The sequence below is a fragment of the Rhineura floridana genome, chromosome 20, assembly GCF_030035675.1.
Source record: "Rhineura floridana isolate rRhiFlo1 chromosome 20, rRhiFlo1.hap2, whole genome shotgun sequence".
NCBI classification, from domain to species: domain Eukaryota; kingdom Metazoa; phylum Chordata; class Lepidosauria; order Squamata; family Rhineuridae; genus Rhineura; species Rhineura floridana.
The window spans coordinates 21,778,745-21,803,624 of NC_084499.1; the positions used below are offsets into that span (position 1 = coordinate 21,778,745).

Sequence of the window (24,880 nt, forward strand, 5' to 3'; positions counted from 1 at the left end):
CCACCCGCGAACCTTCGCTCATTTTCTCATTGGGAGGCGCTGAGCACGTGGGCCGTTCCTTCTCGCTTGGCCCTTACTAGGTCGGCGGGCCCTCGAGCGGGAAGAGGGGGCGGGGCATTTGCTAGCCGTTGCTAGGCGGCGGGGGCGAGGCGGAGGACCGGCGCGTGACGTAACTTCCTGGTGCTGCGCTTTGTAGGCTCCCCTGCTCCAAGGCAGCCTTTCGGTGGGCGTGTAGGCCTTTCGGCGACTGAGCTAGCTTCGCGGGTCAGCTTATGGCTAGGCAGAGCGTCTCCTGCGCGCCCAGGGAGGGCACCTTCGGCGACGAGGGGAACTAGGCGTCCTTAGGCGGCCAAAACCTCACTGTGGACTAGAACCTTGCCTAGTTCTATTGACTTTCTAAAAAATTAGTTCGCTTATACAGTGGCCAAGCCTTACTCTCTTCAGCTCCCCCTTCAAGTGCAGCCTTTTGTTTCTGACGGCAGCCAGATGCTTATGAGAAAGTGGTGAGTAGAGTATGAAGGTGGTGGCGGTGCAGGCAGCAGTCGTAGCTTATGCGGTGGTAGGTTGCCTCCTATTGCAGCTAAGACCCATCCATCAGCCTGTTTGTTCTCAGCCTGTTCAAATAGGCAAAGCAAAAGTGCATGGGCGGCTGTTATATTTTCATGGGGATAGCGCTGGAACTTGGTATAGAATTGGCTATGGTTCCTGTGGCTGGTGGGGGTTGTAGTTCAGCAACATCTGCAGGGCCAAAGGTTTCCCACACCTGGTGCAGAATGTATGTTTGATTTACACAGAAAAGATCTCAGGCTTCCTGTTCTCATGGCTCTCTGTTATATGCCTTAAAAACCAGGAACTCGGTAGCAGTTTGATTTGATGTGAAAATTATTTTCTGGTGCAGGTTAATGTGCACTAGGGCCTTGGTATGGTCAGATTTCCTCTTGTGAATCCAACATTTTCTTCATACCACTTTTTCCCTGTGTCTTTTATTGGTAGCAGACATGTCAGCAATGGATATAGATGCGGAACGGGAAAAAATCCGGCGGGAGATTGAAGAGCTGGAGAGGAGTCTGGACCCAAATGCGCCAAGTGTTGAGGCTGAAGTATCGGGCTCCAGCCTAGAGTCAGGTTCTGATGATGAAGGTGCAATAGTGGCTGAGTATTTCCAGTGTCATGTGCTTTTAAATTTGTCATACCTTTTAGTCTCTAAATTAATTGTAACTTGCCTTAGAGATTTGGTGGGCTAAAGATTCACACAAATAGATCCGGAGACTCGCGGGCTTGAATATCATTGCAGCCATTCATCATAAACCCATTCATTAACATGCAGATAGACCCTGGTTCATATCCTGACATCTCCACATAGGGCTGAGAATGCCCCTCACCTGAAACCCTGGAGAACTGCCAGTCAGTGATGACAGTACTGAGCTTAGATGGTCCAATGGTCTGATTTGGTATAAGGCAGTTTCCTATCAGTATCCTAAGTACTTCATCTAGTAATTTTCCTAAGTACTCAGATGCATCTTATTTATGCTGATCTATGGTTTTAAACTTCTACAACAAAGGTTCTTTCCATATATGGAGCAAGAAAAGCCAGCAATCCAAGCTGGATTTAGAAAGGGAAGAGGCACCAGAGATGATATTGCAAACATATGTTGGATAATGGAACGGGCCATTATCAGAAGGAAATCGGCCTGTGCTTTATAGATTACAGCAAAGCTTTTGATTGTGTAGATCATGGAAAACTATGGAATGCTTTAAAAGACATGGGGGTGCCACAGCATCTGATTGTCCTGATGTGCAACCTATACTCTGGACAAGAAGCTACTGTAAGGACAGAATATGGAGAAACTGATTGGTTCCCCATCGGAAAGGGTGTGAGACGGGTGTATTTTATCACCCTACTTGTTTAATCTATATGCTGAACATATCATATGGAAAGTGGGATTGGACCAAGACGAAGGAGGTGTGAAAATTGGAGGGAGAAATATCAGTAATTTAAGATATGCAGATGATACCATAATACTAGCAGAAACCAGTAATGATTTGAAAAGAATGTTGTTGAAAGTTAAAGAGGAAAGCACAGAAGCAGGACTACAGCTGAACTTCAAGAAGACTAAAGTAATGACAACAGAAGATTTATGTAACTTTAAAGTTCAGAAGGGAGTACAAAAAGAGGAAGACCAAACAGGAGATGGATTGATTCCGTAAAGGAAGCCACAGACCTGAACTTACAAGATCTGAACAGGGTGGTTCATGACAGATGCTACTAGAGGTCGCTGATTCAGAGGGTCACCATTAGTTGAAATCAACTTGAAGGCACATAACAACAACAACAACATGGTTTTAAACATATAAGTGATTTACTGTTAGGTCATGGGATTAATCCTTCCAACAACCCTATAGGCTAGGGTACTATTAATTCTCCTTTTCCTGCACATAGTAGCTTTTCTAAGGCTATCCAGCGTGCTGTGACTTGACCTAAGTGCTTCCTGCTCTGGTTATTTTCTTAACTGCCACACAGTGATGGAGTCACAGTTAGGTTTACTCATATCTATGACCGTTTGAAATTCTTGATTTCTCTATCTGTAATCTGTCTGATATTTTCTTTTCTTTCAGAAGACCTTGATGATGATTCTGATACTGAAGTCAACATGGTAAATAAGTTCAAATCATATCCTGCTATTTTAGAGGTTCTGGAGGAACAGAAATTATATGCAGTAGGGCCCCACTCATACGATGGGTTACGTTCCAGGCCCCTGCCTAAAAGCGAAACCTGCCAAAAAGCAGAATGCCTTCAATAAAATGGTGCCCAATGCCCGAAAAACGCCATAGAAGTGGAACAAGCGCTGTATGAGTGGGGCCTTACTCTAATTTTAGCTGCCGTATTAATGGGCCGCTGAAAAGCGGGCCCTGACTGTATGTTATACGCTCTCTTTCTGTTTAATAATTAGTATCTGTGCAGGGTGAGAAAGGAGTTGCACCTTCTTTGTAGACGTTTGCTGCCCTTCTAAGCTGTTGCTAAGTGTGTCTTGGTCTTCTGTTAATTTGGGGGGTTTAAACTCCCTGATGTGACTTTGCTTGGATCCAGTGCATTTGTTAACTTTTCTACTCATGGGATCATTCCTGCAAGGAGAAAAATGTGCGGTGTGAATTGGATCTCAGTCTCACAAAGAGAATTAAATAACAAAGCACTGGCTTGATTCCTTGTGTTCCATGAGTAAAGGGTATTATTTATTACTTACACTATGTAGGGACAGAGAGCCAGTGTGGCATAGTGGTTAAGGTGTTGGACTACGACCTGGGAGACCAGGGTTTGAGCCCCCACACCACCATGAAGCTCCCTGGGTGACCTTGGGCCGGTCACTGCCTCTCAGCCTCAGAGGAAGGCAATGGGAACCCCCCTCTGAATACCACTTACCAAGAAAACCCTTTTTGTAGGGTCGCCGTAAGTCGGGATCAACTTGAAGGCAGTCCGTTTTCATGATTAGGATCATTTTATTGTATAGGGCTTACTATCTAACGTTGTTTTAAATGGGTATTCTTAGCTGCTACTGTTGTTTTTACATTGTATTTTTTATCACGGAATTGTTCGCCGCTCTGAGCTTCTTCGAAGATAGAGCAGCATAGAAATGTTTTAAATAAATAATAAAAACAATAAATTTCCATGTAGGGACAATTGTTAGGCTGCAGGAATGTTTTGTTTTAACTGATTATATGTAAACTACTCTGAGCCTTTTTGGCTGAAGAGTGGGATGCAAATACATTAATAACATTAATAAATATGAAGTACCTTGCAGAGTACGTAACCAAGAATAGAGCAGGTCTTTTCTCCAAGGAGTGTGTAATTTACATTTCAACGGTGGAGGAGAGAACACAGGTGGCAGGGAGAAGCAAATGTAAAGAGCAGCATAGGAGGAGCGAGGGTCACAAGACATGGAGATTTATTTATTCAGAGCATTTTAGCCGCTTTTCATCCAGAAAGGCTCCCAGCGTGGCTTACATATGATTAGTTAAGACAAGACAGGATTGCAATCTTAAAGAAATCACACACAAGGAAAAAGAGAAAGGGAGGGAAAAGGAAAAAAGCAATCTCAGGCAGCCATTCTGAGACAGTCATTCTTACCATGACTACCTGGCAGAGAAACAGTTCAGGGGTTCGGAGGTGCCTGATGGAGCTGGTCTTCCGGCAAAGGTGATGGGATGAGCCCTGCTCCCCATTTGTCCCACTGAGGAAGCATGATGGCTGCTGTTGCCAGGAGATCAAATGCAGCTTCTTATACGTAGGGTTTGTTTTGGCAGAGGCATCCCAGGAAAGGAGAAATTTGGAGTTGCAGGGGAAAAGAGAGGCCAGTTTGGGGACGGGTGTGGGCTGGAAGCATCCTCCAACACAACACCCTTGACTGTCCAGCTACATGAGTGTGCAGTCCCTGCCTTCCATCAAATCTCTTTTCCGGCAGTCTGTTCAACTCTTCCTTTTCTCCTGATGGATCAGGAGGTGGACCCAGGTGGGAGTGAACCTGTCGATGGGGAAGGCGAAGTGGATGTTAGTCTCCCTCAGACCCCAGAGACCTGCCTGCACATGAACCTGGTCTATCAGGAGGTCATTCAGGAGAAGATTGAGGAGATCAACCTTTTGCTTGCCCAAAACCGAGAGCAGCAGGTGAGTGACTTGTGTGTGTTTGTGGGGGGGGGATACTTCAGGAAAGGTCTGGAATGTTCCAGCGTTCTCTGGGGGTGTCCGGTGTTGGGCTGTGGAAAGCAATGCTTGAATGCCCCCGTTGACATGTGTTGAATCCCAATATTCCATGCAGGGAGTGTGTGGTTGGGGAGGGGGTGGAAATACCGGATTAATCTTTTGCTATTTTCAGTAACTCTAGAAAGGGATTCTGGCAGTGGGGGTGATGACTCCTGTAGAAAGTATTATGGTTATTGACCATGGTCATAAGTGAAGGTCCACATTCTTGTTTTAAAATGCGATCCCTATCTGTCATTGCTGTAAACTTGAATTTTGGGATCCCAGATATCGTGACCTGGGATTTTGACTTTGCTTTTTAAAAGCTAGAAAACGACACTTAAGATTTTCACGGTTTTGGTCCTTGAACTGTTTTCAGACTTGCAAACATTAATTGGAAACAGGAAACTGCATTGAAAGGGCTGGTTTACAGCCTCCACCTTGTAAATTTGCACCTGTTCTTTAAGTGCAGAGGGCCCACCTGCTAAGCTGCATAAACCTACAGTGGGCAGCTTTTGGCCCTCCAGCTGCAGGCATCACTCACCTAGTGGTTTGCCAATTGGCCATTTTCCCAGCCCCCCTTTTCCTAGCATTTTGTGGGGTGCAATTGTAGAAAGGTGCAGCTTGCCCCTAAAAGTTGACAGGCCATTTAGGAATAATTACAGCTTAGGGGGGTTGTTCAGAGCAATCTGTTTTGGTATAACATACTATGTCCTGTGGGTCAAATCTGTGGATAATTAAGATCATAAAGTGAGCCTGGCTGCTGGATCAGGCCAAAGGGGGCCCATTTAGTTCAGCATCCTCTTCTCACAGTGGCCAACCAGATGCCCTTTATGGGAAGTCTGAGCCTAACAGCAACTTGTGGTCCCCACCAGCTGGTTATTAAGACGCATGTTGCCTCCAACAGTGGTGGCAGAATTGTTGCCGGGGACACAGCAGGGCCGGTGATCTTCCAGTCCTGTGATTCTGTGTTGAGCCTGTTGAATATGCTGAGAAGTTTCTGCAAATCTAGTTCTCTCTCTCTTCCTCCCCCCCCCCAATGTCTTGCAGGAAAAACTCACCTGGGAACTTACTGGAACAAGAAGCACTAAATCAAGCGACAGTAAATCCTTGCCGGCAAATATGTTTCTGGGCCATTTTATGAAGCCATACTTTAAGGATAAAACATCAGGGGTTGTAAGTATATGTTGCTATTCTGCCTGGGTGAAGAGGTGGGTAACCCCCCTCTCCTTTCCTTCCCTGAATTCCACCCCCCCCTCTTGCTTTGTGCCAAGATGAGAACAAATTCAGGCGGAGGGCAAGTTCCTTCCACGTTGAAGCTGACAATATTCTTTGTTTGTGGCCTGGACTTGTTTGTGGTTGGGAACTACTGAGAGGAGTGGCTAACCTGCAGCTTTCCAGTTGTTGCTGGGTGCCACGCCCCACCTCCCCTGCCCTTGGCCACGCTGGCTGGGGCTGATGGGAACTGTCGTACAGCAACATTGAGGAGGCCACAGATTAGCGCCTCCTGGTCCATGCAAATGGATGCATTTTAAAAAACCACTCGTGGGGCTTGTCTTGTAACAGAGATTGAGAACTAGGGTGGAACTAAGTTGTCTCTTGCATTCTCTCCCCCCACCTCCATTTCACTCCGCCCCCGCCCAGGGCCCTCCAGCCAACAGCGACACCAGAGAGAAGACAATGCAAGGCATAAAGTCTTTTGAGGAGCTGATCACTATAAAATGTAAGAGGGATTTGGTTGTTATACTTGTAGTGTATATATTTTAGGTTTGAACCAGTCAAACTGCTGGATGGTGGCGTGGGCTGGCTTCGTGCAGCTTCCAGGCTCTGTCTGTCTTCCCTTTTCCCAACAGAGGCCTTTCCTTAAGGGCCCTGGGAGTAAATGGCGACCATTGGGGTTTGTCCATCAGGAAACAACATTTGGCTGTATGACTTCTGTAACCACCAGCCCTACCCCAACCCTCTCCGTATTCCATAGGGAAAAGCCGGGAGAAGTTGCTGCTCCATCAGTCTGTGGTGAGTGATCGCTTGCAGCGCCTGCTTCAGCCAAAGCTACTGAAGTAAGTACAGAAGAGCCTGCCAAAAATGCCATTTTACCGAAGGAGAGGGAGCAGCGTGCCTATCCAGCTGAGAACTCTCTGCCCTGGCTGCAGGCCCTGATCTCCAAGCAGGCCTCTGGCAGAGAGCGGCCTTCCCACAGCCTCCTTGCCTCTTAAATTCTATGTATTTGTTTAAAAGTGCTTACACCACACCTTTCCTCATACTTCAAAAGCAGCAGGGCTGCGCATTTGCCTCTCTCCCTCATGGTGGTTCAGAGTGCCTTGGGCCTGAGGCTCAGTTCTTTATGCCTGCAGAGAAAGCCAGCTTTTAAGACTAGGTAAATCTTCCCTATGCTGGAAGGTGCTGCTTAGAGGAGGGTTGTGCACAAGCAAAAACTGTATATTTGTAGCTCTTGAGGTGAGCTCCAGGGTGTGACTGGGAGATGCAAATAACTTGGCATTCAGATTTTCTACAGTTATTTCTGATCTGCTCTTCACATCCCTCTAATGTGTGCGTGTGTCTCAAATGTTTTGGAATTTTCTCACTAGGCTTGACTATCTAAATGAGAAACGGGAGAAATGCAAGGATGTGATGGGAAGGCAGATTCTGTCAAAGCAGATCCAGGAAACAACACGTGAAATAAATGATATCAAGTAAGAAGCCAACCAGCGTTTCAAGGCTCGCTTTTGCAGTGCTTAGAGAGAGCAGTGCAGCTGCCCTTGAGCCCTTGGGTGCTGGTTTCTCTCTAAGGGCACTTTCTGTCTCTGACGGGGTCTAGCCTCCTGCCGGAGGAATCTTTGCTGGGAAACAGGCTCGAAGAGCGTGACTGGGAGAAGATTGCCAACATCCACGTGAGTCGTTCTGAAGATGGGGGCCTCCCCTTCATTGCCTGTGATGGGGCAAGAGCGGAGGGAGGGTGGGGTGGTTGCCCTGTTACCCTGTTGCCAGCAGCTTTGTATTCCTGGTGGTGAAGTGAGCTTAAACCTCATCCTTCGTTGTCATGTCTCTCTAGTTCGAAGGAACACGCAGTGCAAAAGAGCTGAGGAAATACTGGCAGAATTATGAACACCCCAGCATCAACAAGAAGGAGTGGAGCGAGGAGGAGATTGAGAAGCTGAAGGAAATTGCGGCCAGGCACCACTGCCAGGACTGGGAAGGGATCTCCCAGGAGTTGGGGGTAAGGCCCATGGATCGGGCTCTTAGCCAGAGGGTGACCTGGAGTGACCCATCACCACAGTGTGGGCATTAGCTTTCTTTCTCAAAAAGCCCGAGTGGGGTAGAGAAAGCTGCCTTATACCTAATCAGACAGCTGGGTCCACTAAGCACTGTCGGCACTAACTGGCAGCGGCTGTCCAGGGTTTCAGGCAGGGGGAATTCCCAGATCTACCTGGAAATGCCGGGGACTGAATTTGGGACCTTCAGCGTGCCAAGCAAGTGTCCTGCCACGGAGCCATAGCTCGCCCTTCCTCACCACCAGTCCCAATTCTGCAACTCTGCTTTTGTCAGGCACTTCAGCTCTGGGAAACTTCGGCTCCAAAGTCTTAAATTAGTTTTAATTCTAATTTATTGTTAAAATATTTATAGCCCGGATCCTACCTGAAGATTTCAGAGCGTGGAGCATCAATCATTAAACAATAAATCCAGTTACAGATTGGTAGTAGATTAGTGGAAGAAAACTATTAATCTTAAAGCAAAATCAATGGCCATTAGAAATTAAGTAAGCAGTGAGATCAACAGTTGCTAAAAGCTTGAGTAAACAACCTGCTTCTGTTTAACCTGGGGCCAAAATGAAAACCAGGTTGGAGCCTGGCAGATAGTGGAGCGGAGGGCATTCCACCAGCAGAATAGTCCACAAGGGCATTCCACCAGCAGAATAGTCCACAAGGGCATTCCGCCAGCAGAATAGTCCACAGGGGCTACCGTGGTGCTCAGTCTGTATTCATGCAACCCTCTTGTCCCATGTGTTTTGCACCAACCCCCTTTTCCCCCTAAAGGCCCCTCAAAATTCGTGGAGTTCGAAGAGTGGCCTCTGCTGCTCCTCTTCCCAGCCACCCTTGCTTTCCGTTTCCTTGCCAGACTCAGCGCACAGCCTTCCAGTGCCTGCAGAAGTTCCAGGCCTTCAACAAAGACTTCAAGAGGAGTGAGTGGAGCCCAGAAGAGGACCAGATGCTCTTGCACCTTGTCCAGGAAATGAGGGTTGGGAAGCACATTCCGTACTGCAAAAGTAAGCCATCTCAGTGGGAAAGAGTTTCCCCACTGCACCCCTCCACGATTACAGGATCCTGCCTCCTTGACCGCCTTTCATAGCCTTCCATGTCAAACCTACAAGATCTGAGTCAGTCTCCCAGCTGTAAAAACATTGTGTTTTGCTGCTTGTGGAAGACACTAGGTCTCTCTTATCCTAACCTCAGGATTTCTTTTACTTCCAAGTCGTTCTGGGAAAGTGAGCGATTCTGAGAGGGGGTGGGGTGGGGTGGCTGTTGCGTTGTTTGCTGTGTTGATCTTTCTCACTTGCTGGAGTCACCCAGACTCGGCTACTTGAGTCCAACTTCTTAATGTGACCCTCTGCGCTTTTGCCTGATGCTTTTTCTTGTTTACGTCTGGGCTAAACTCTGAGATGTCAATTGTGTGTGACTGGCCGCTCTTGACCTTCCTCCTCACTCTCTGGGCTTCCTGAATTCTTCAGGTTAGTTTGGCACTGTTGGAGCAAATCCCATGCTTATTGAGCTCCCTCTTTCCTCCGGCTTCCCCCTTCACATTATTTATTCAACTGATATCCCAGAGGAGCCAGGATGGCAAATACTTCATAATTAAAAACATTCCAAATCCAGTGCTTTCAGGATTACAAAAAACAGTGTCTTTCAGCCATCAAATGCCTGGGTAAGTAGGAATGGTTTTTAAATTCCTGAAAGTTAAGGAAGACAGATGCACCTAATCGGGGAGGGCATTCCACAAATGGGGAGTGGCCACTGAGAAGGCCCTGTCACAGGTCAACGCTAACTAGGCACGCCAAGCAAGTAGCAGCACCATCAGCAAGGCCTTATGTGTCAACCGCAGGGACTGAGATGGTTGATACTGGGGAAGGTGCTCTTACTTTTGAGCACCCATTCAGGGGTTTGTATGCTAGCACTAACACCTTGAATTGAGTCCAGTAGCTCATTGGCAGCCAGTGCAGTGCTTTCAGGACCAGCAACAATTAGTCCCACTAGGGTGCCCCACTTACCAGCCTAGCAGGCTCTGCTTTACTCTCTCAATTTTTTTTTATTTAGTGACAAACTATATTTCAATATAAACTGGGTTTGCAAATCAGATTTAGTAATCAGAAGAAATTGAAAATGAGAGCACAAAGTTTATTCATGTAGCATCAAACCATGGTTTAGTGTTGCACCTGAGACAGCCCATTGCCTCTCCCACATGCAGTGTAAGGGTAGCTTACATTGAGAACCATCACATTTGAGAACCTAAAGTGCTGCTGTGCTGGATCAGACCAAAGGCCTCTGCAGTCCAGCATTTCATCTCAAAAAGCCAGATGGGAAAAACTCTTTGGTGGCCTTGGTTGACACTTGCAGGCAAAGGTTCCAGCTGTTACTTGGGTCCTGGCTGAACTTGGTTCTAACTCGGGGCATAGAAGTGGTAGTTCCTGAGACTTCATTGCAATGGGCAAGTAAGAAATATGCATAATAATAATAATAATCCTGCATATCTAAAGGGTTCTGCTGCCGTAAAAAGCTAAGCTGAAACCTCCTTCCACCCACAGTTGCCTATTACATGGAGGGGCGGGACTCTGCCCAGCTGATCTACAGGTGGACAAAGCGAGTGGATCCCAGCTTGAAGCGAGGAGCCTGGACTCCAGAGGAAGATGCTGTAAGGGCTGTTTCCTGGTGCTGTTGGGGGCAGGGGGGATCAGCGTCAGCCTAACCTGGTGGAGCAGAACAGCGTTTGTTGCGTTGCTTCGTTGGTCATAGCAGTGTAAACTTAATGGAGAATGCTGCCTTATACCAAGTCAAGCCATTGGGTTCATCTAGCTCAGGACAGTCAACACTGACTGGCAGCAGCTCTCTTCCAGCCGTACCTGGAGGTGCCACGCTGGGACCTTCTGCTTGCAAAGAGGGGCTCTCTCACTGAGCTATGGTGGTGGCAGCTTCACGTGAAGAACCTGCTTTTGTGTCACTCCCCTAGCTGCTGCTGAAGGCCGTTGCCAAATATGGAGAGCGGGACTGGTATAAAATCCGGACGGAGGTGCCTGGCAGGAATGACATCCAGTGCCGAGACAGGTTAGTCCTCTCTTGTCCCACTGCTGCTCATGATGGCTCGTGAAGCTGTGCTTGCTCAGGGCTGGTCATCTGCGCCTGGCTGAGCTCTGCGTGGCCAGGACTGTCTCTGGTTTATTTTTAACTTACTGCTCAGTATTCACTTTACAGACTGCTGGTTTTCAGTATAAATTAATTATAATACATCCATTTTTAACATATATTTTGCACCACGAATAATCGCAGCGCTTCACGTGGCCCTTGTTCCTCCATGCTGAAACATGGCACAGCGGAGACCACAATGGAAATGGGGGCAGGTGTAGGGTACTTGTGGTAAATATGTAATTATTTCATTTACACATACATAGGAACATAGGAAGCTACCTTATACCGAGTCAGGCCACTGGTCAATCTAGCTCAGTATTGCATACACTGACTGGCAGTGGCTGTCCAGGGTTTCAGACTCTGCAGACATTCTCAGCCCTACCTAGAGATGCCATTGCGGGCTGAACCTGGGATCTTTTGCACACAAAGAAGCTACTCTCTACTCCTGAGCTACAGCCCTTTCCCCAACAGAGACTAAGGCTCTAGTCCTTGTGGTTCTCAGTAAAGGGATTTATTTAAACAGGCAGCTATGATCCTTTCCCCAATTTAATTGTAATGTGTTTGGGCTTAGTTACCGTTGAACCAATAGAAGTAATACCAATACGAAGGATAAATGATTGAAATTAGGCTGATTAGCAGTTCATTGAAAAGAGCCTCAAAAGTATAGCCAAAACAGAAGAGTTTTTCTTACCAGCTTTTAGAAAGCAGCCAGTGGAGGTTTCTTCCTGGCAGAGAATATCCCACCTTGTTGGGGCAGCTCCCAAGGAGGCCATGCTCATGACGGATGCCACTCGGGCATCATTAACAGGGCAACCTGATGTGGAACTACTCAGAAGTAGGTCTCATTCAGCTAAATGGGGCTTACTCTCTGGGTTGTGGGTTTATACAGCTGCAGGCTGAAAGATGGAGCCCTGTGCAGTGGCATCTGCCTAGGAGAGGGTGGGTGTTGTAGGTCCACAGCGTCTGGAGGGCCACAGGTAAGCCACCCCCGGCCCAGCAGATCTGAAAGCGTGCCACATGCTCTTCCTCCCCTTCCGGAGGCTCTGTACCCTGAATACCAGTTGCCAGGAAGGACAAGTGTGGAGAGTTGCTGCTGCCCTCATGCCCTGCTTGCGGATTTCCTAGGAAAGGCATCTGGCTGGCCACTGGGAGAACGGTGCTGGTCCAGATGGGCCCTTTCTGCGTTCTCATGGCCTGGGAGAAGCTTTGCAGATACACATACCTGGCATGAAGGCGCTGGTGTGTATTGACTGACTTGAGATAAAATTGCATGGGAGAATAATGAAGGAGGGGCTCCCCAGAGCACGTCTGTCACTGCAACTCCTTTTTCTTCCTCTCCCCCCCTCCCTGCCTCCAGGTATCTGCACGCGCTCCACTATGATATTAAGAAGGGCAAGTGGAGCGAGGAGGAGGAAAAGAAGCTGATCGAGCTCACAGAAAAATACGGCGTGGGTAAGGCGGCTGCTCCCGGCTATGGCAGGAGCTTTGGAGGGACTCCCCTGTGGCCCCCGGTCTCCTCCCCTCCTTTCCACTGGTGTGGGATTGAAGGGGATTTCTGACAAGCCAAGAAATCCTCTTCCCCCCTTTGTTGCTAGCATGAAACCTCCAGAGAGAGTCCCCCTCCTCTCCTTGCCTCTCCTCCTGGGCTGGAGACGGTCCTGTGGCTCTCCAGATGTTGCTGGTTCCAGCTCCCAGCAGGCGTCCTGGCTGGCAGCCCAGGGTGCTGGTGGGAGTCCCGCAACATCTTGTGGAGGCCCCCACAGGTGCTGCCGGTCCTTGGCATAGGGGCAGGCTCCAGCAGCACAGGTGGCGCTTTCTCCCTCTGGGTTCTCTGCCTGGGGAATGCCAGTTCAGCAGCTGCGCTCTCTTGCTCTCTCTCTAGGCCACTGGGCCAAAATAGCATCCGAGCTGCCCCACCGTTCAGGGACTCAGTGCCTCAGCAAGTGGAAAGTGTTGGTGGGCTATCGGGTAAGTGCAGCTCCTGGCCACTGTCCAGGCTTCTTCACTCTTTGAAGGGCTCCCAAGCGCAGTCAAGGTCAGGGCCCGGTTCGGCTGTGCCAGGTGGACCTGCAGTTTTGAAATGAGGTCTTAGCTATGGGCAAGAGCGACTTGGTGGTCTTCTTGCATTTCTTTCCTAGGGTAGTTGCCAAAATATCATGAGTCCCTTGGGGCACTCGGGTTGTTTGGCCAAACGGGATTTTCCCTGCCCTTTCTTCGCTCCTCACTTTTATTTAAAGATGGTGGTGCTTGTGTTTACAGCAGGGGCACTCAAACTGTTAGCCATTGGCTGCTAGTGGTCCGTGGGCTTCGCTCAGGTGCTCCGTGGTGTGTCTGTGAAGAACACTTGAACTGTTTGAATTCTACAGAGTCATATGGAATTCAGATTGTAGTGCAATAAAATGCAGTATATAGGAACTAAAAGAAGCGAACCGCAGTTAAAATACAGACTTTAGCAGGGCACACTACAATTGCCACAACAGGCAGGAAAAATAAGTGGTCTGCGAAGACCTTCAGCAGTTTTCAAGTGGGGGGGGGATTTGGGGACCCCTGGAATAAAAAGCAGCCAAAACTGAGAACCGGGCGTTGCAGCTGCCCCTGCAATTAATTTGTGGTGGTGTTCTTTTCCATTTTTTTAAAAGAGGAATCGGAGGAAGCAGCGGCAGGCTAGCCTTCGTCGGAAGCAGAAGCATCTCCAGAGGACAAGCCTCGACGTCTCATCCAGCAGCGAAGATTCAGACCTGGAGATGGACCTGCACGAGGAGATCGCAGAAGAAGCAGCATCCAAGGCCCGCAAGGCCAAAGCTGCCGCTCGCTGGAGAGTGCCGAGCATCAACCTCTGGGCCCCCACGAGGAAAGACCTGTCGGAAGCCAAGCTGGAGCAGCTGGCCTCCGTTACTTTGCTTTCCAAGGGCTTTGATGTGAACCGAAAGCGGAGGCCAGTCCCCGGCACTCTGATGGACAAAGTAGAGCCTCAAGCTCCAGTGGATCCTCCTGCTGGCTTAGAGTCCAGCGTCTCGTCGTCTGCCCGGATTGAAGCGAAGGACCAGTTGGTGGAGGAAGGCAGAAAAGTATGAGCTTTCATCTGTCCAGCACAGGAATCCCTGTCCTGCCGTCCCTCCTGGGCTAGGTCTGTGCCGTGCTCCACAGAGAGCAAAGGGAGGCAGCGCCTTCCAAAACTTGCCTCTGTGTGGAATCTAAGCCAGGCCTGTAACTAAGCTGGTCTTCTCTTCTGTGGCAAATGCCAGTGGCTTCTTGGCTACTAGGTAGGAGGGAAAAGCTTTTGCCAGCTGCTCCCTTTTTTGCCTTCCAGGCCCACAAATGACCTAAGATCAGTATTTTGCAGACGCAGGTCTGTGATTGGGTTGATGACTGCAAGTTGATGAGTTGGTAACTTTGAAATTTGTTCTCACAAGAGGCAGTGATGGCCTTGGAAAGAGGATTAGCCAGATTCCTGGAGGACAAGCTGCTGACCCTCATGGCTGAGTTCCCCCTCCGCTCTCGGAGGTCGTAGGCCTCTGAATGCCACTTGCTGGGACTCGCACGTAGGGAGAGTTGTTGTGCCACTTGGGGCCCTCTTGCCCACTTCCCAGCAGCATTTGGATGGCCACTGTGAAAACAGGATGCTGGACTAGATGGGCCCTGCTGGCCTGACCCAGCAGCCAGGCTCTTCTCGTATTCGGCAGACTGATTGCAAGGCTGATCCGATTCCTGTGCTAGACACCAACTTCCTTCCCAGATTCTGTGCTTTCTTCCCTAGGATTAGAATCTCTTACTTGGCTGACAGGTCTTCTCTTCCTTCTCTTCTGCCTGCAGAATCCCAGAAGGACGAAGGACTCTTGGAGGGTTTCTTTGGCTTATGTGAAATGTGTGTTGAGGAGGAACAGCTACGCGCTGCAAAGGAGAAACGTAGGTGCTCCCCCTCCTCCTCCTTAAAGAGCTCCTTTTGGCCCTCTTAGCATTGGGGAAATAAATGTCACTTGCAGCAGTTGGGCAGCAGGTATTTGTTCTCTCACACATGCACACACCCTTTTCAGTGTGGAATCTCTCCACCCTGCCTGCTGCTGGTTAGAGGCATTCAGTTCAGACTGGCTTTTGGGCTTCGGGATTGAGTGAGTGTCAGGCAGGGCTTGTCGTGTGTGTTTTAAAGGTGTTTATAAGGCTTTTAATGCAAACTGCTTAATTGGAATGTTTTTTTCATTTTTTAATGTTACCCGTCCCAAGGTTGTTGCTGTTTGATAGATTTCTTACCCACCCTTCACCATGAGGTCCCAGGGTGGGTTACAACAGTTTAGAAATGCAATGTTAAAACATTACAGGGGAGGGCCGTGGCTCAGTGGCAGAGCAGCTGCTTGGCATGCAGAAGGTCCCAGGTTCAGTCCCCAGCGGCATCTCCAGGCTGGGCTGGGAAAGGCCCCCTGCCTGGAGAGTGGCTACCAGTCAGTGTAGAGAATACTGAGCTAGATGGACCAATGCTCTCACTTGATGTTCCTATGAAAGAATAAGGCAGGTCCTAAAACATACCAGGTGTCAAAGGCCAGGGCATGAATTCCAGTCCACGTATGGTGGGTTTCCTAGTGGGCTCTGGGCTTAAATGGCTTCAGGAAGACGGGGCGTCCTTCTGCTGGAGGCTGGTGACAGGATACACTCCCTCCATTTTCTCTCCCACCGCAGCGAGAAATCTGGCGGAAGAAGCGTTTTGCCTCCGCTTCACAAACGCTCCCCGGGAGGTCCTTGGCGCCAGCAAGCGGCGAAGGTCAGCCACGCTGCAAGAGAACGAAGGATGGGATGTGGAAGACAACGCTTTGCCGGCGGCTGATGATGGCCGTGACCCCCTGGGCTGGGAGCCTGGTGCAGGGCTGGGCTCTCCGCGTCAAGACGGAAGCTGCGCGCAAGACCAAAGGTCCCGCCTGCAGCCCAGCCTGGCTGCTTCCAAGCACATTTCACAACGCTCCTCCTCCTCCTCCTCCTCCTCCTCCTCCTCTGCTGCCGTTGCTGCCGCTTCTTCCTCTGAATTAGGGAGCAAATGAATGATGGCGATTCATTCATTCTTTAGATGCATATCCTGCCCTTCCTCCCAAAGAGAGACCAGGCGGCAAGCAACTATTGTTAAAACACTAAAAACATCTCTGGAAAACCTCTTTAAAACAATTCCAACACAGATGCAGACTGTCTTGTAAGGGATGAGGTTATTTTAGGCTGTCCTGTACTTGCAGAATCAAAACGTAATCTTACACACGTAGAAAGTGCTCCAGATGCTTTTCAACCTGCGTTAAACCAAGAACTGTTCAGTCTAGCTACAAGTTCAGTTCAGATTGTAACAATTAAGCCACAGCGAGCCTGGAATGCAGGACCGTGGGGCAGGGCCATCGCTCAGTGGCAGAGCCCCTGCTCTGCATGCAGAAGGTCCCCAGCTGGGTCCCAGTGGTGTCTCCAGGCAGGGCTGGGGAAGACTTCCCAGTCGGACCTGGAAGCCCATCGTAGGTAGTGCTGAGCCAAGTGCCACAGTGGTCTGACTTGGGGTGAGGCAGCTTCCTATAGGGGAAGGGCCACTGAGGGAGGTCTGTAGCTCAGTGGCAGAGGATGTGTTTGGCATGCAGAAGGGCCCATCCCCAAGGGCACCTCCAGGCGGGGAAAACTGGGAGTCTCCTAAGGGCGTCCCTCCACTTGCCTCCACTGTTTACCAGCTAGATTAGGCCCCCTCTTCAGGGAGACCTTCACAACCTGGCTGCGTTGCGTGATATTCCCGGAGGCACCCGGCATCTTGTTTTCTTCGGAGTGGGATTTGGGGTGGAGTTTTGCTCCGAGGAGCCCTTCCCATGCACGATGCTCTTCCAAGCCCTCCTGTATATCAGTAACAATATTTGTGAAGACAGAGGTGTGTGTGTGTCAGACCGGGGCTGCCCTATATGTCCAGGGACAGAATATTGAGCTTTTGAGTTGAGAAGCAGAGCATTGAGGGAAGAGCATGTCCAAAACATTTGTGGCTAAAACGTTCTTGTTCTGTCTTGGTGGACTCTGTTGTTTTTTCTCCCCCTTTTCCAGCGGAATTCATCTTCAAGCAGCTGCAGACTGCCCGCCTCACAAGCACCCCCCTGTTCACCCTCTTCATTCAGGTAGGGGCGTCTGTGTGTCTCCCAGTGGCCACTCTGTTCTCCTCCCCCACCCTGGGAGAGCGAATCCTGTGTTTTAAAGTATGCCTTTATTTGGGAATAATAATTGCCATGTCAGCCCAGACGTTCTTGACTTGCAACCAAGCAAATTGCAAAGTGTGGTGTGGTCATTTATCATTTTGAGCAGATTTGCTAGAAAAGAATATTGTAGACCAGTTCATCCCCTGACGAAGGCCAAACTACTGAGTGGCCGATATGCGTTGGGTTTTTGTTAAAATAAACATTTTCTTCAAGCATTTTGGGGTTCCCCCTTTTTTTCTCCTTTTGCTTTTGGATGCTTGCCACCTTCTGCTGCTGGCAAAATGCAGTCACCCAGTTATTGGTTGTTGAGGAATGGTTGGCACATGCCGCCCCAGGTCTTGGTGCCTGCTGGCCTTGTTGCCTGTGCAGTTCCCAAGTTTCCCACTTTATTTATTTATTTATTTATTCGACATCAGTCGCTTATCTGGCTGACTTGTCAGCCACTCTAAGCGACGTACAAAACAGAACATGTAAACATCAAAACATTACGAGACTAACAATAAAAACTAACAATAACGTAAAAGCAACAAGTTCCAATAACAATAGGGCTTCTCTCCTGTATAGTCCAGTGGTGTAACTGCTGGTGATGAGCTTCAAAGACCTGAACGGTTTGGGACTGAATTGCTTAGAGGATCACCTGCACTCACTTGCATCAATAGGCCCTGCCCTTTGAGATCTGTCTTGGAGAGCTTGCAGGGAAGGAAGGAAGGAAGGAAGGAAGGCCCTTGACATCAGACCTTCATGTTGGTGGCCCTGGCACCTGTGGGACTTGATTCTTGGGGTGGCTTCAAAAGGGAAAGACAATTGCATGGAGGATATTTATATTTATGTATTTAATGTGTTGAAAGTCTCTTGAGAGACCTTTGGGTAACAAGTGACTAACAAGCCTAATAAATAAGAATAAGACAGCTATGAATGGCTACTAGACACAATGGCCGTTGGAGCCAGGATGCCTCTCATACCAGTTGTTGGGGACACAAGTGGGGAGAGTTACTGTTGTGCTCAGGTCCTGCTTGCAAGCTTCCCAGAGGCATTATTTGTATCGTATTTATTTATTTAATATATATCACCAGCTGTCCTTCATCCTAAGCTCTCAGGGTGATTTACAGCCATTTAAAATACAGCATTAAGAACGTTTTTAATAATTACTATCAGAAAAGCAAGGTGGGTCCTAAAAATATGCATCTCAGGTGTTCAAGGCCAGGGTCACGTGGTGTGTCTGGTTGGCCACTGTGAAGGTACTAGACTAGCTGGGCCTTTGGCCTGACCAGCTCCAGGGCTGCTCTTGCGCTGTTCTTGTCATCACATGTGGGCTGCTCTTGCTTGTTTCAAGTCTGTCCTTTCTGTGGCGCAGAGTTTGCGTGGCCTGACACTGAATGCAGGACACGCCTTTTCTTGCAGCTGCTACGTATCGATGTTGACGGCTGCATGAAAGTCATCCACAAGAGGAGGACGCGGCAGGCAGAGCTCCTGAGGACGGCCGTCGTGGGTGCAGGAAGGACGGAGCAGGTGGGCCCCTTCCTCCTCTCGTCATGCCTTTTTTCCAAACCGTGCAGTGTTGCCTAGAACTCCTTAATGTGACTAGACAGCTGGGATTCATGCGCCAGGGCACACGGCACTTTTGGGTGCTGAGCAGGAGCTGCGCATTCCTCTCCCGACGTGAGACTTGGAAACTTGAGGGTTGCTCTTTTTTTAAATAGAGCTACATCAGTTAGATTTTGGGGTTTTTTCCATTCGGTCTCTGTTCCACCGCTTGTAGCTTGGATAGAGTTCAGTGGTGGAGCCTCTGCCTTGCATGCAGAAGGTTCCAGGTTCAGTCACCAGTCCAGGTAGGGCTGCGGAAGACTCCTCTTTGGAACCCCAAAGTGTTGCTGCCTGTTAGTGTTGGCAGTACTGAGCAGGGGTCTGACTTGGTATACAGCAGTACATTCCTGTGATGCTCCCCCTCCGATGAGACGCTTTGGCTTTCGGTGGCACAGGCATCCAGCGTGGTGCTCTCAGGGGTTGGACTTCCACTCCCATCATTCCTGACCAGCGCCTCTCCTGGCTGGGTTTGATGGGAGCTGAAGTCCAGCAACGTCTGAGGGAAGGCTGCTCTGGTCAAGTGCATGGAACGCCGCTCTCCAGGGGAGGGGACATTGCTTGGCAGTGGAGCACGTGCGTTGCATGCAGCAGATCCCAGGGTCAATTCTTGGCATCCCCAATTTTGAAGGATCATGTGAACTCCGTCTGGGACCCGCAAGAGCTGCTTGCAGTCAGACCAAAGACAGCCAGCATGGTCCCCTCCCTGTGCCGTTGGACTACAACTCCCGTCATCCTTGGCCGTGCTGGCCAAGGGTGATGGGAAGTCCAGAGACTCCTAGAGGGCCAGATCCATGGCAGTGGTGGCTGGGCAGGAGTGTGTGTGTGTGCGTGTGTGCGTGCGTGTGCGTAGGTCAACTTTGTCTGCCACCCAAAGTGACTCATTCCTCTCCTCCTTTTGTAGGCCTCTGCTGCCCAAGATGCGAAAGGTATTTGTCCCTCTCTGTTGCTTCTGATGTGGCTGTGGGGCTGACGATCTACACACAGTGCTGTTCAGGGGGTGGGGAAGCGTGGCCCACCTTTGCTCTTGCCAGCCCTTGGCTTCACCTGGCCTGGGCCCATGTGCCAGTCTGCTCAGCTGCCCTGGCAGGGGCTGATGGGAGTTGCAGTCCAGGACACCTGCAGGGCACCAGGTGTGCCAAGGCTGCCGTGGACAGCAGCACTTATTTCGGGATGTTTGCCCTGCACAGAGGCTGACTCAGGTGCCCTCACACCCTTGAACTCAGTTGCTCCCCTCCTTGCTGAATCCTCTTCCTCTCCCTCTGCCCAGCCCAGCCCAGCGTCTTCCAGATGGCCAGTCTGCTTCCCGGCAAGAAGCTCATCCCTCTGAAAGCCAAAGAGGGACCCGTCCCTCCTTCTTCCCGGAGGGCCCTTTCGCCGCCTCGCCCGCCGCCCAAGCCCAAAACCGTCTCAGAGCTGCTGCGGGAGAAGCGGCTGCGGGAGGCGAAGGCCAAGAAGGCTGAGCAGAAGAGGCTCCTCTTGGCTCCGCGGCTGCTGCTGCCCCCTTCTGTGATCATCCAGCAGCCGCAAACGGCTGTGGCCGCCCAGGCGGCAAGCGGGCTGCCCAACCCCAACGCGTCGCCCGTGCCGTACCAACCCTCTCCTGTCGCCGTTTCCGTGGCCCCAGCACTGGGAGATCATACGGCATCCCTGCAAGAGGCTGCAAGCCGCTCTCGGGAAATGCGGACGCTGGCCAACGGCGGAGGAGAGGACTCCTCTAGGGAGGGCAGTCAAGTCACAGGGGGGGCTAGTGCCGCTGCTGCCCCTCCGTTGCCAGTGCCTGCAGCAGCAGCTCCCGCTCCAGCGGCCTCTCCGGGCCCGGCCATCATCAAGGAGGCTCCGGGCCCATCTCCAGCTTCCTGTGCCCAGGGGCTCCTTGGCTCTCGGCAGAACCTGGCCCGTTCAGTGCCCACCATGGTGGTGGCAGCCTCCCAGCCTGGCCCCAGTGCCCTTCCCAAGCAGATCCTCCCCATTACCTGGGTGTTGACCCCACAGGGCCTGATTCCCATGACAATTGTCAGCATTCCCAATCACGGGACCCCGCCGCCACCCCCCACAGTTAGCCCTGGAGCGTCTCCAAATCCTGCCCAGGCTGCCAAGGCACTTTCTTCCCACAAGGTTCCAGCGGCATCCGGGACAAGTACCCCACCCCCAGGAGCCCCACTGCAAGGCTCCTCTTGCAGCAGCCCACAGGATGACAATGGGGGCTCTCGGCAAAGCAACTCAAGTGCTCCATCTTCTGTTCCCCTCCCTCCTGCAGCCTTGAGCCTGCTGCCCGCTCCTTGCCCCCTGGCACCCCCCCTGCTGCCTGCCATTTCCTTGGGGAGTGCCCAGCCTGGCGTCCCTCCTCCTGCGCTCTTGAAGCTGGCCCCCCTTCAGAGCCAGGCCTTGGGGCATGCCCTGCACTCTGCCCCTCCGGGCGTAGTCAAGGACCCCCCTGCTGGCCCAGGGACCCAGTCCCGCACTGTGTACACTGCCCCACTGCCTCCCCTGCTGCGGGAGGAGAAGGTCTCCCCTGACTACAGTCTCATCTCTCTAGAAGATGTGTCGGCGGTGAGGGAGTGGGCCAAGGGGGGGCCGGGGGGCCAGGCTGCCACGCCAAGGACCCGCCTGCCTGACCTGCCCCCTTTCCTGTCTAGCTTGAAAACTCTCTCTGTGCTGCTGCTGAACAAGGAGGCTCTTGAGCGCAGTGCTTCGACCCTTGTGACCCCCGGAGGGCAGGAGGGGGAGCCTGTTGGGCCAGACTGGAACGCCACGCTCCTGAGGAGACTGGTGCGGGAGAGGCTCCAGGACAACCCTGCCTACCAGCTCCTGAAAGGCAGGTTCTTGGCAGCGTTTACCTTCCCAGCTGCCCTTGCAGCCCGGCCTCCGTCCCGGGTGACAACCACGCTCTCCGGTGGCCGGTGGGGCGAAAGCAGCAGCTACGGGGAAGACTCTTCCTCCTCATCGCCATCATCATCATCAGAGGAGGAGGAGGAGGAGGAAGAGGAAGGCAGGGATGCTGGGAGAGAACCCTCTGGAGCAGCTGCGAGGGAGCCCAGAGAGGCGGCTGATGCCCTTGCGGAGCAGGAGGTAAATGGCTGGGGCTGGCGGAGGCAGCTCAGAGCTCCACGGGGAAACCTGCTGATGCTGCCCACCCACCCGCTCTCATTGGAGCTCAGGTTCTCCCTTTGAATTCGGTGGTATTGAGAGGAGCGGGCAGAGGAACCCAGGGAGGCGGAGCTGTGGGGTGCCAGAGCCCAGAGGTCTGCTTCTAGGTCTGTTTTAGTGACCGAGAAGACAATCGTACCACTGAAACCACCACGGCTTCTTGCCCCAAAGAAGTTTAAGGCTGCCAAGCGTTGCTAGGAGATCCTCTGTTCCCCTCACAGAGCTACGATTCCCAGGGTGGTTTCCCAGGAACTTTGGGAACTGCAGCTGCTGTACGGCTGGGCATCTTTTCCGCTTCCCCTTAAGCATATTGTTGGAAATCTGCTGGCACTCTGCTTTCCTTGCCCCGTGCCCCCAGTGGCCATCTGGCAAGTGTGCCACTTGAGTAATCATCAGAGGGGGGAGAGAGGATGAAACTCCCAGCTGCTTGAAATGAGATGTACTCCAAGTGTCCTTTTTGATGAGAATTCCCATGTTACAAAGTGCTCCCAAGGAAGGCTTTGGTCCAAAACGCACCAGGCCTGGAGTTAGTTTCGTTTCAAGCATCTGGGAGTTTCTTCCTCCTCTTCCCCCCCCCCCGCCCCTTGTTAGTGGGGCTTTCCTAGTTTTATGGTTGGCATTTTGCTTTGTCCGTGGGGGATAACTGGCCCGCCGCCTGGGGGGCTGGCAGACGGTGGCCTTATCCCCTTACCCTGTGAGTCCCTCTCTCTCACTTGCAGGAGGCAGGCGCAGACAGCACAGGCTCGGACCAGTCTGGGGCTCTCGGGTTCCGAAGAAGCTCCCGGCTCCAGACGAGGAGGAGACAGCGGTGACGGGAGCAGCCGCTTGGACTTGTGGCCTCTCTCTGGCTGAGCCGAGTAAGAGCGACGTCAACACGATGCAGCGCAGGAAGCTGCCTTATACTGAGTTGGTCCATCTGGCTCAGTATTGCCTACACTGACTGGCAGCAGCTCCCAGACTTACAGGAGGTTCCCAGCCCTACCTGGAAATGCTGGGATTGAACTGGGACCTTCTGCATGAAGAGCTCTACCACTGAGCTACGGCCTGCCCCATGTGTTTCTTCATCAGTGAAGGAGAGCACCCTGAGTGGGTTACCTCTCCCCCCCCCTCCTGCTCGCTCCAAGGGCAAGGAGAAAGAGCTTTGTCCCTTTCCATCAATCTTACTTCTTCTGACATAATTCCAAGTGTGACATTTTGCTGGCCATTTTGCCACCCTGCAGCTGAGTCGTAATTCTTTGGTCTTCTGTCGCAGGCTCCCTTGAGACATCAGCTGCACCTCCCAGGACGAGTGGAGCCCTCTTTGCACTAACTTACTAGCAATACTTTAACCTCGCCGGTTTGGGACGGACATCATGAAGAAGGAAGTTTACCCCACGATCGGACTCTCATTTGCTCCCCTCTGACAGCAGTGTGAATAAAAGCCAAGTGCTTGAAAGGAAGTTGGGGGATGAAGAAGTAAACATTTATTTATGATCTTTGTAACATACCTTGTCTCAGTTGAACCCCTCTGGTCCAGCGCATGTGTGTGAGAAAGAAAGTGAATAATATGCCAATTTGTAGATTTTACTGTTTACTGGCTTGGAACAGAACATTCACTGTTGTAAGTGAATTTTTGTTTATTTCTTTCAAAGTTCTCTGGTTTTTTTTTCTTATTTTGTAATAAATATGTTTATGTTTCACTTTAAAGTTGTCTCTTTTGCTTACTCATCGCATTTTAGGAAAAGTGAATGGCAATGTTTAAGCTACAAACAGTGTGTAAAACTGTAGGCCAGCCATATTTCCAGCGCCAAGGCAGAACTGAGTAGTTCCATGGAACTGCTATTAGCAGGGGGAAGAGGAGTCAGAGCAACTTTTATTCTATACATTTTTAATTTTATTTATTTATTATTTAAAATATTTCTGTCCCACCTTTCTACCCTATAATAGGGCACTCAGGGCGGCTTACATTAAAATTGAACACATATATAATAAAATTGTACACAATAAAGATCACATAAACATTAAAATACATAAATATAGATAGATAGATAGATAGATAGATAGATAGATAGATAGATAGATAGATAGATAGATAGAACAAACCCAGTTTGTTCAATTTCCCCCCAAAAACTTGTTCTTATCTCAGTACCTGATAACTCAAATGGGGGGGGGCTCAGAATATTCGCAAATAAAGCTATTTCTGACTAGAGCAGGGAGGCTCATGTCTTCATTATGTCTCTGTTGAAACAGAATGCAGCGATGCGCACGCTTGTTGCTATGCCTGGCCTAGTGCCACAGGGAGGTGCTGTCATGTGGTTTTTGGATCACTGAAATGGAGAGTGAGATGGATTTTTAAACTTTATTTTAAAAGTTCTTATTCTTTAAAAAAAAACAAAAAAACCCAAAGTGGCCAGCAGCTCTATACAAGGTTTCAGGGTTGGGTCGGGGTCTTTCCTATCCGTACCTGGGCATGGCTGCTTGAACCCAGGAGCATCTTCATGCAAAGCAAATGTTCTAACAGCTGAGCTGCAGCCCTTCCCCCCCCCATGCTCTGCAAATCTATTTCTTTGGTTCAAAATTCTATTATTATTTATGGCCGAAATTGCTCTGGATGGGAGCCAGCGTGGCTGAAGGAAGAAGCAGAACTGCAGAGGCAGCAAGAGGAGAAAAACAAACCCAGAAGCTGCTGCACAGTGACAGACTCTGCCCCAGAGCACGATCTTCAGTAATTAAATGCAATCCCACTTTTTCCCCCGGGAGCAAAAAGCGGGCGATGTGACATTCTCGGGCACGATCCAGATGCCCTCCCTTGGCATCTGCAAGGTCACCTTTGGGACATACCCTGGAGAATA

The 24,880-nt window shown here is 50.5% G+C and overlaps 1 protein-coding gene across 3 annotated transcripts; it reads left to right on the forward strand.

The window, feature by feature from the left end:
* Positions 1–128: 128 nt before the first annotated feature.
* Positions 129–23,735, forward strand: SNAPC4 (small nuclear RNA activating complex polypeptide 4). Of its 3 annotated transcripts, none has more exons than XM_061604041.1 (24): positions 129–503; positions 994–1,140; positions 2,617–2,654; positions 4,493–4,660; positions 5,783–5,908; positions 6,377–6,455; positions 6,711–6,792; positions 7,321–7,425; positions 7,551–7,623; positions 7,785–7,949; positions 8,849–8,996; positions 10,530–10,636; positions 10,952–11,046; positions 12,485–12,579; positions 13,010–13,095; positions 13,767–14,195; positions 14,941–15,033; positions 15,799–16,027; positions 17,170–17,240; positions 18,720–18,827; positions 19,804–19,828; positions 20,170–21,971; positions 22,769–22,906; positions 23,302–23,735. In XM_061604041.1, exons 2-23 carry the CDS (start codon positions 999–1,001, stop codon positions 22,859–22,861), a joined length of 4,359 nt encoding a protein of 1,452 aa, XP_061460025.1. In that variant the 5' UTR covers positions 129–503; positions 994–998; the 3' UTR covers positions 22,862–22,906; positions 23,302–23,735. The 3 variants fall into 3 exon arrangements, with proteins under 3 accessions (XP_061460025.1, XP_061460027.1, XP_061460026.1); XM_061604043.1 differs by having other exon boundaries at positions 2,620–2,654; XM_061604042.1 differs by having other exon boundaries at positions 997–1,140.
* The last annotated feature ends 1,145 nt before the right edge of the window (positions 23,736–24,880 follow it).

Bases quoted from the DNA above. Each gene is read 5' to 3' on its own strand.
- SNAPC4 (XM_061604041.1), top strand. From the start codon at position 999: ATGTCAGCAATGGATATAGATGCGGAACGGGAAAAAATCCGGCGGGAG. The intron at 2,655-4,492 runs GTAAATAAGTTC...CTGATGGATCAG, and splicing joins CTGATACTGAAGTCAACATG to GAGGTGGACCCAGGTGGGAG. The intron at 14,196-14,940 runs GTATGAGCTTTC...TTCTGCCTGCAG, and splicing joins TGGTGGAGGAAGGCAGAAAA to AATCCCAGAAGGACGAAGGA.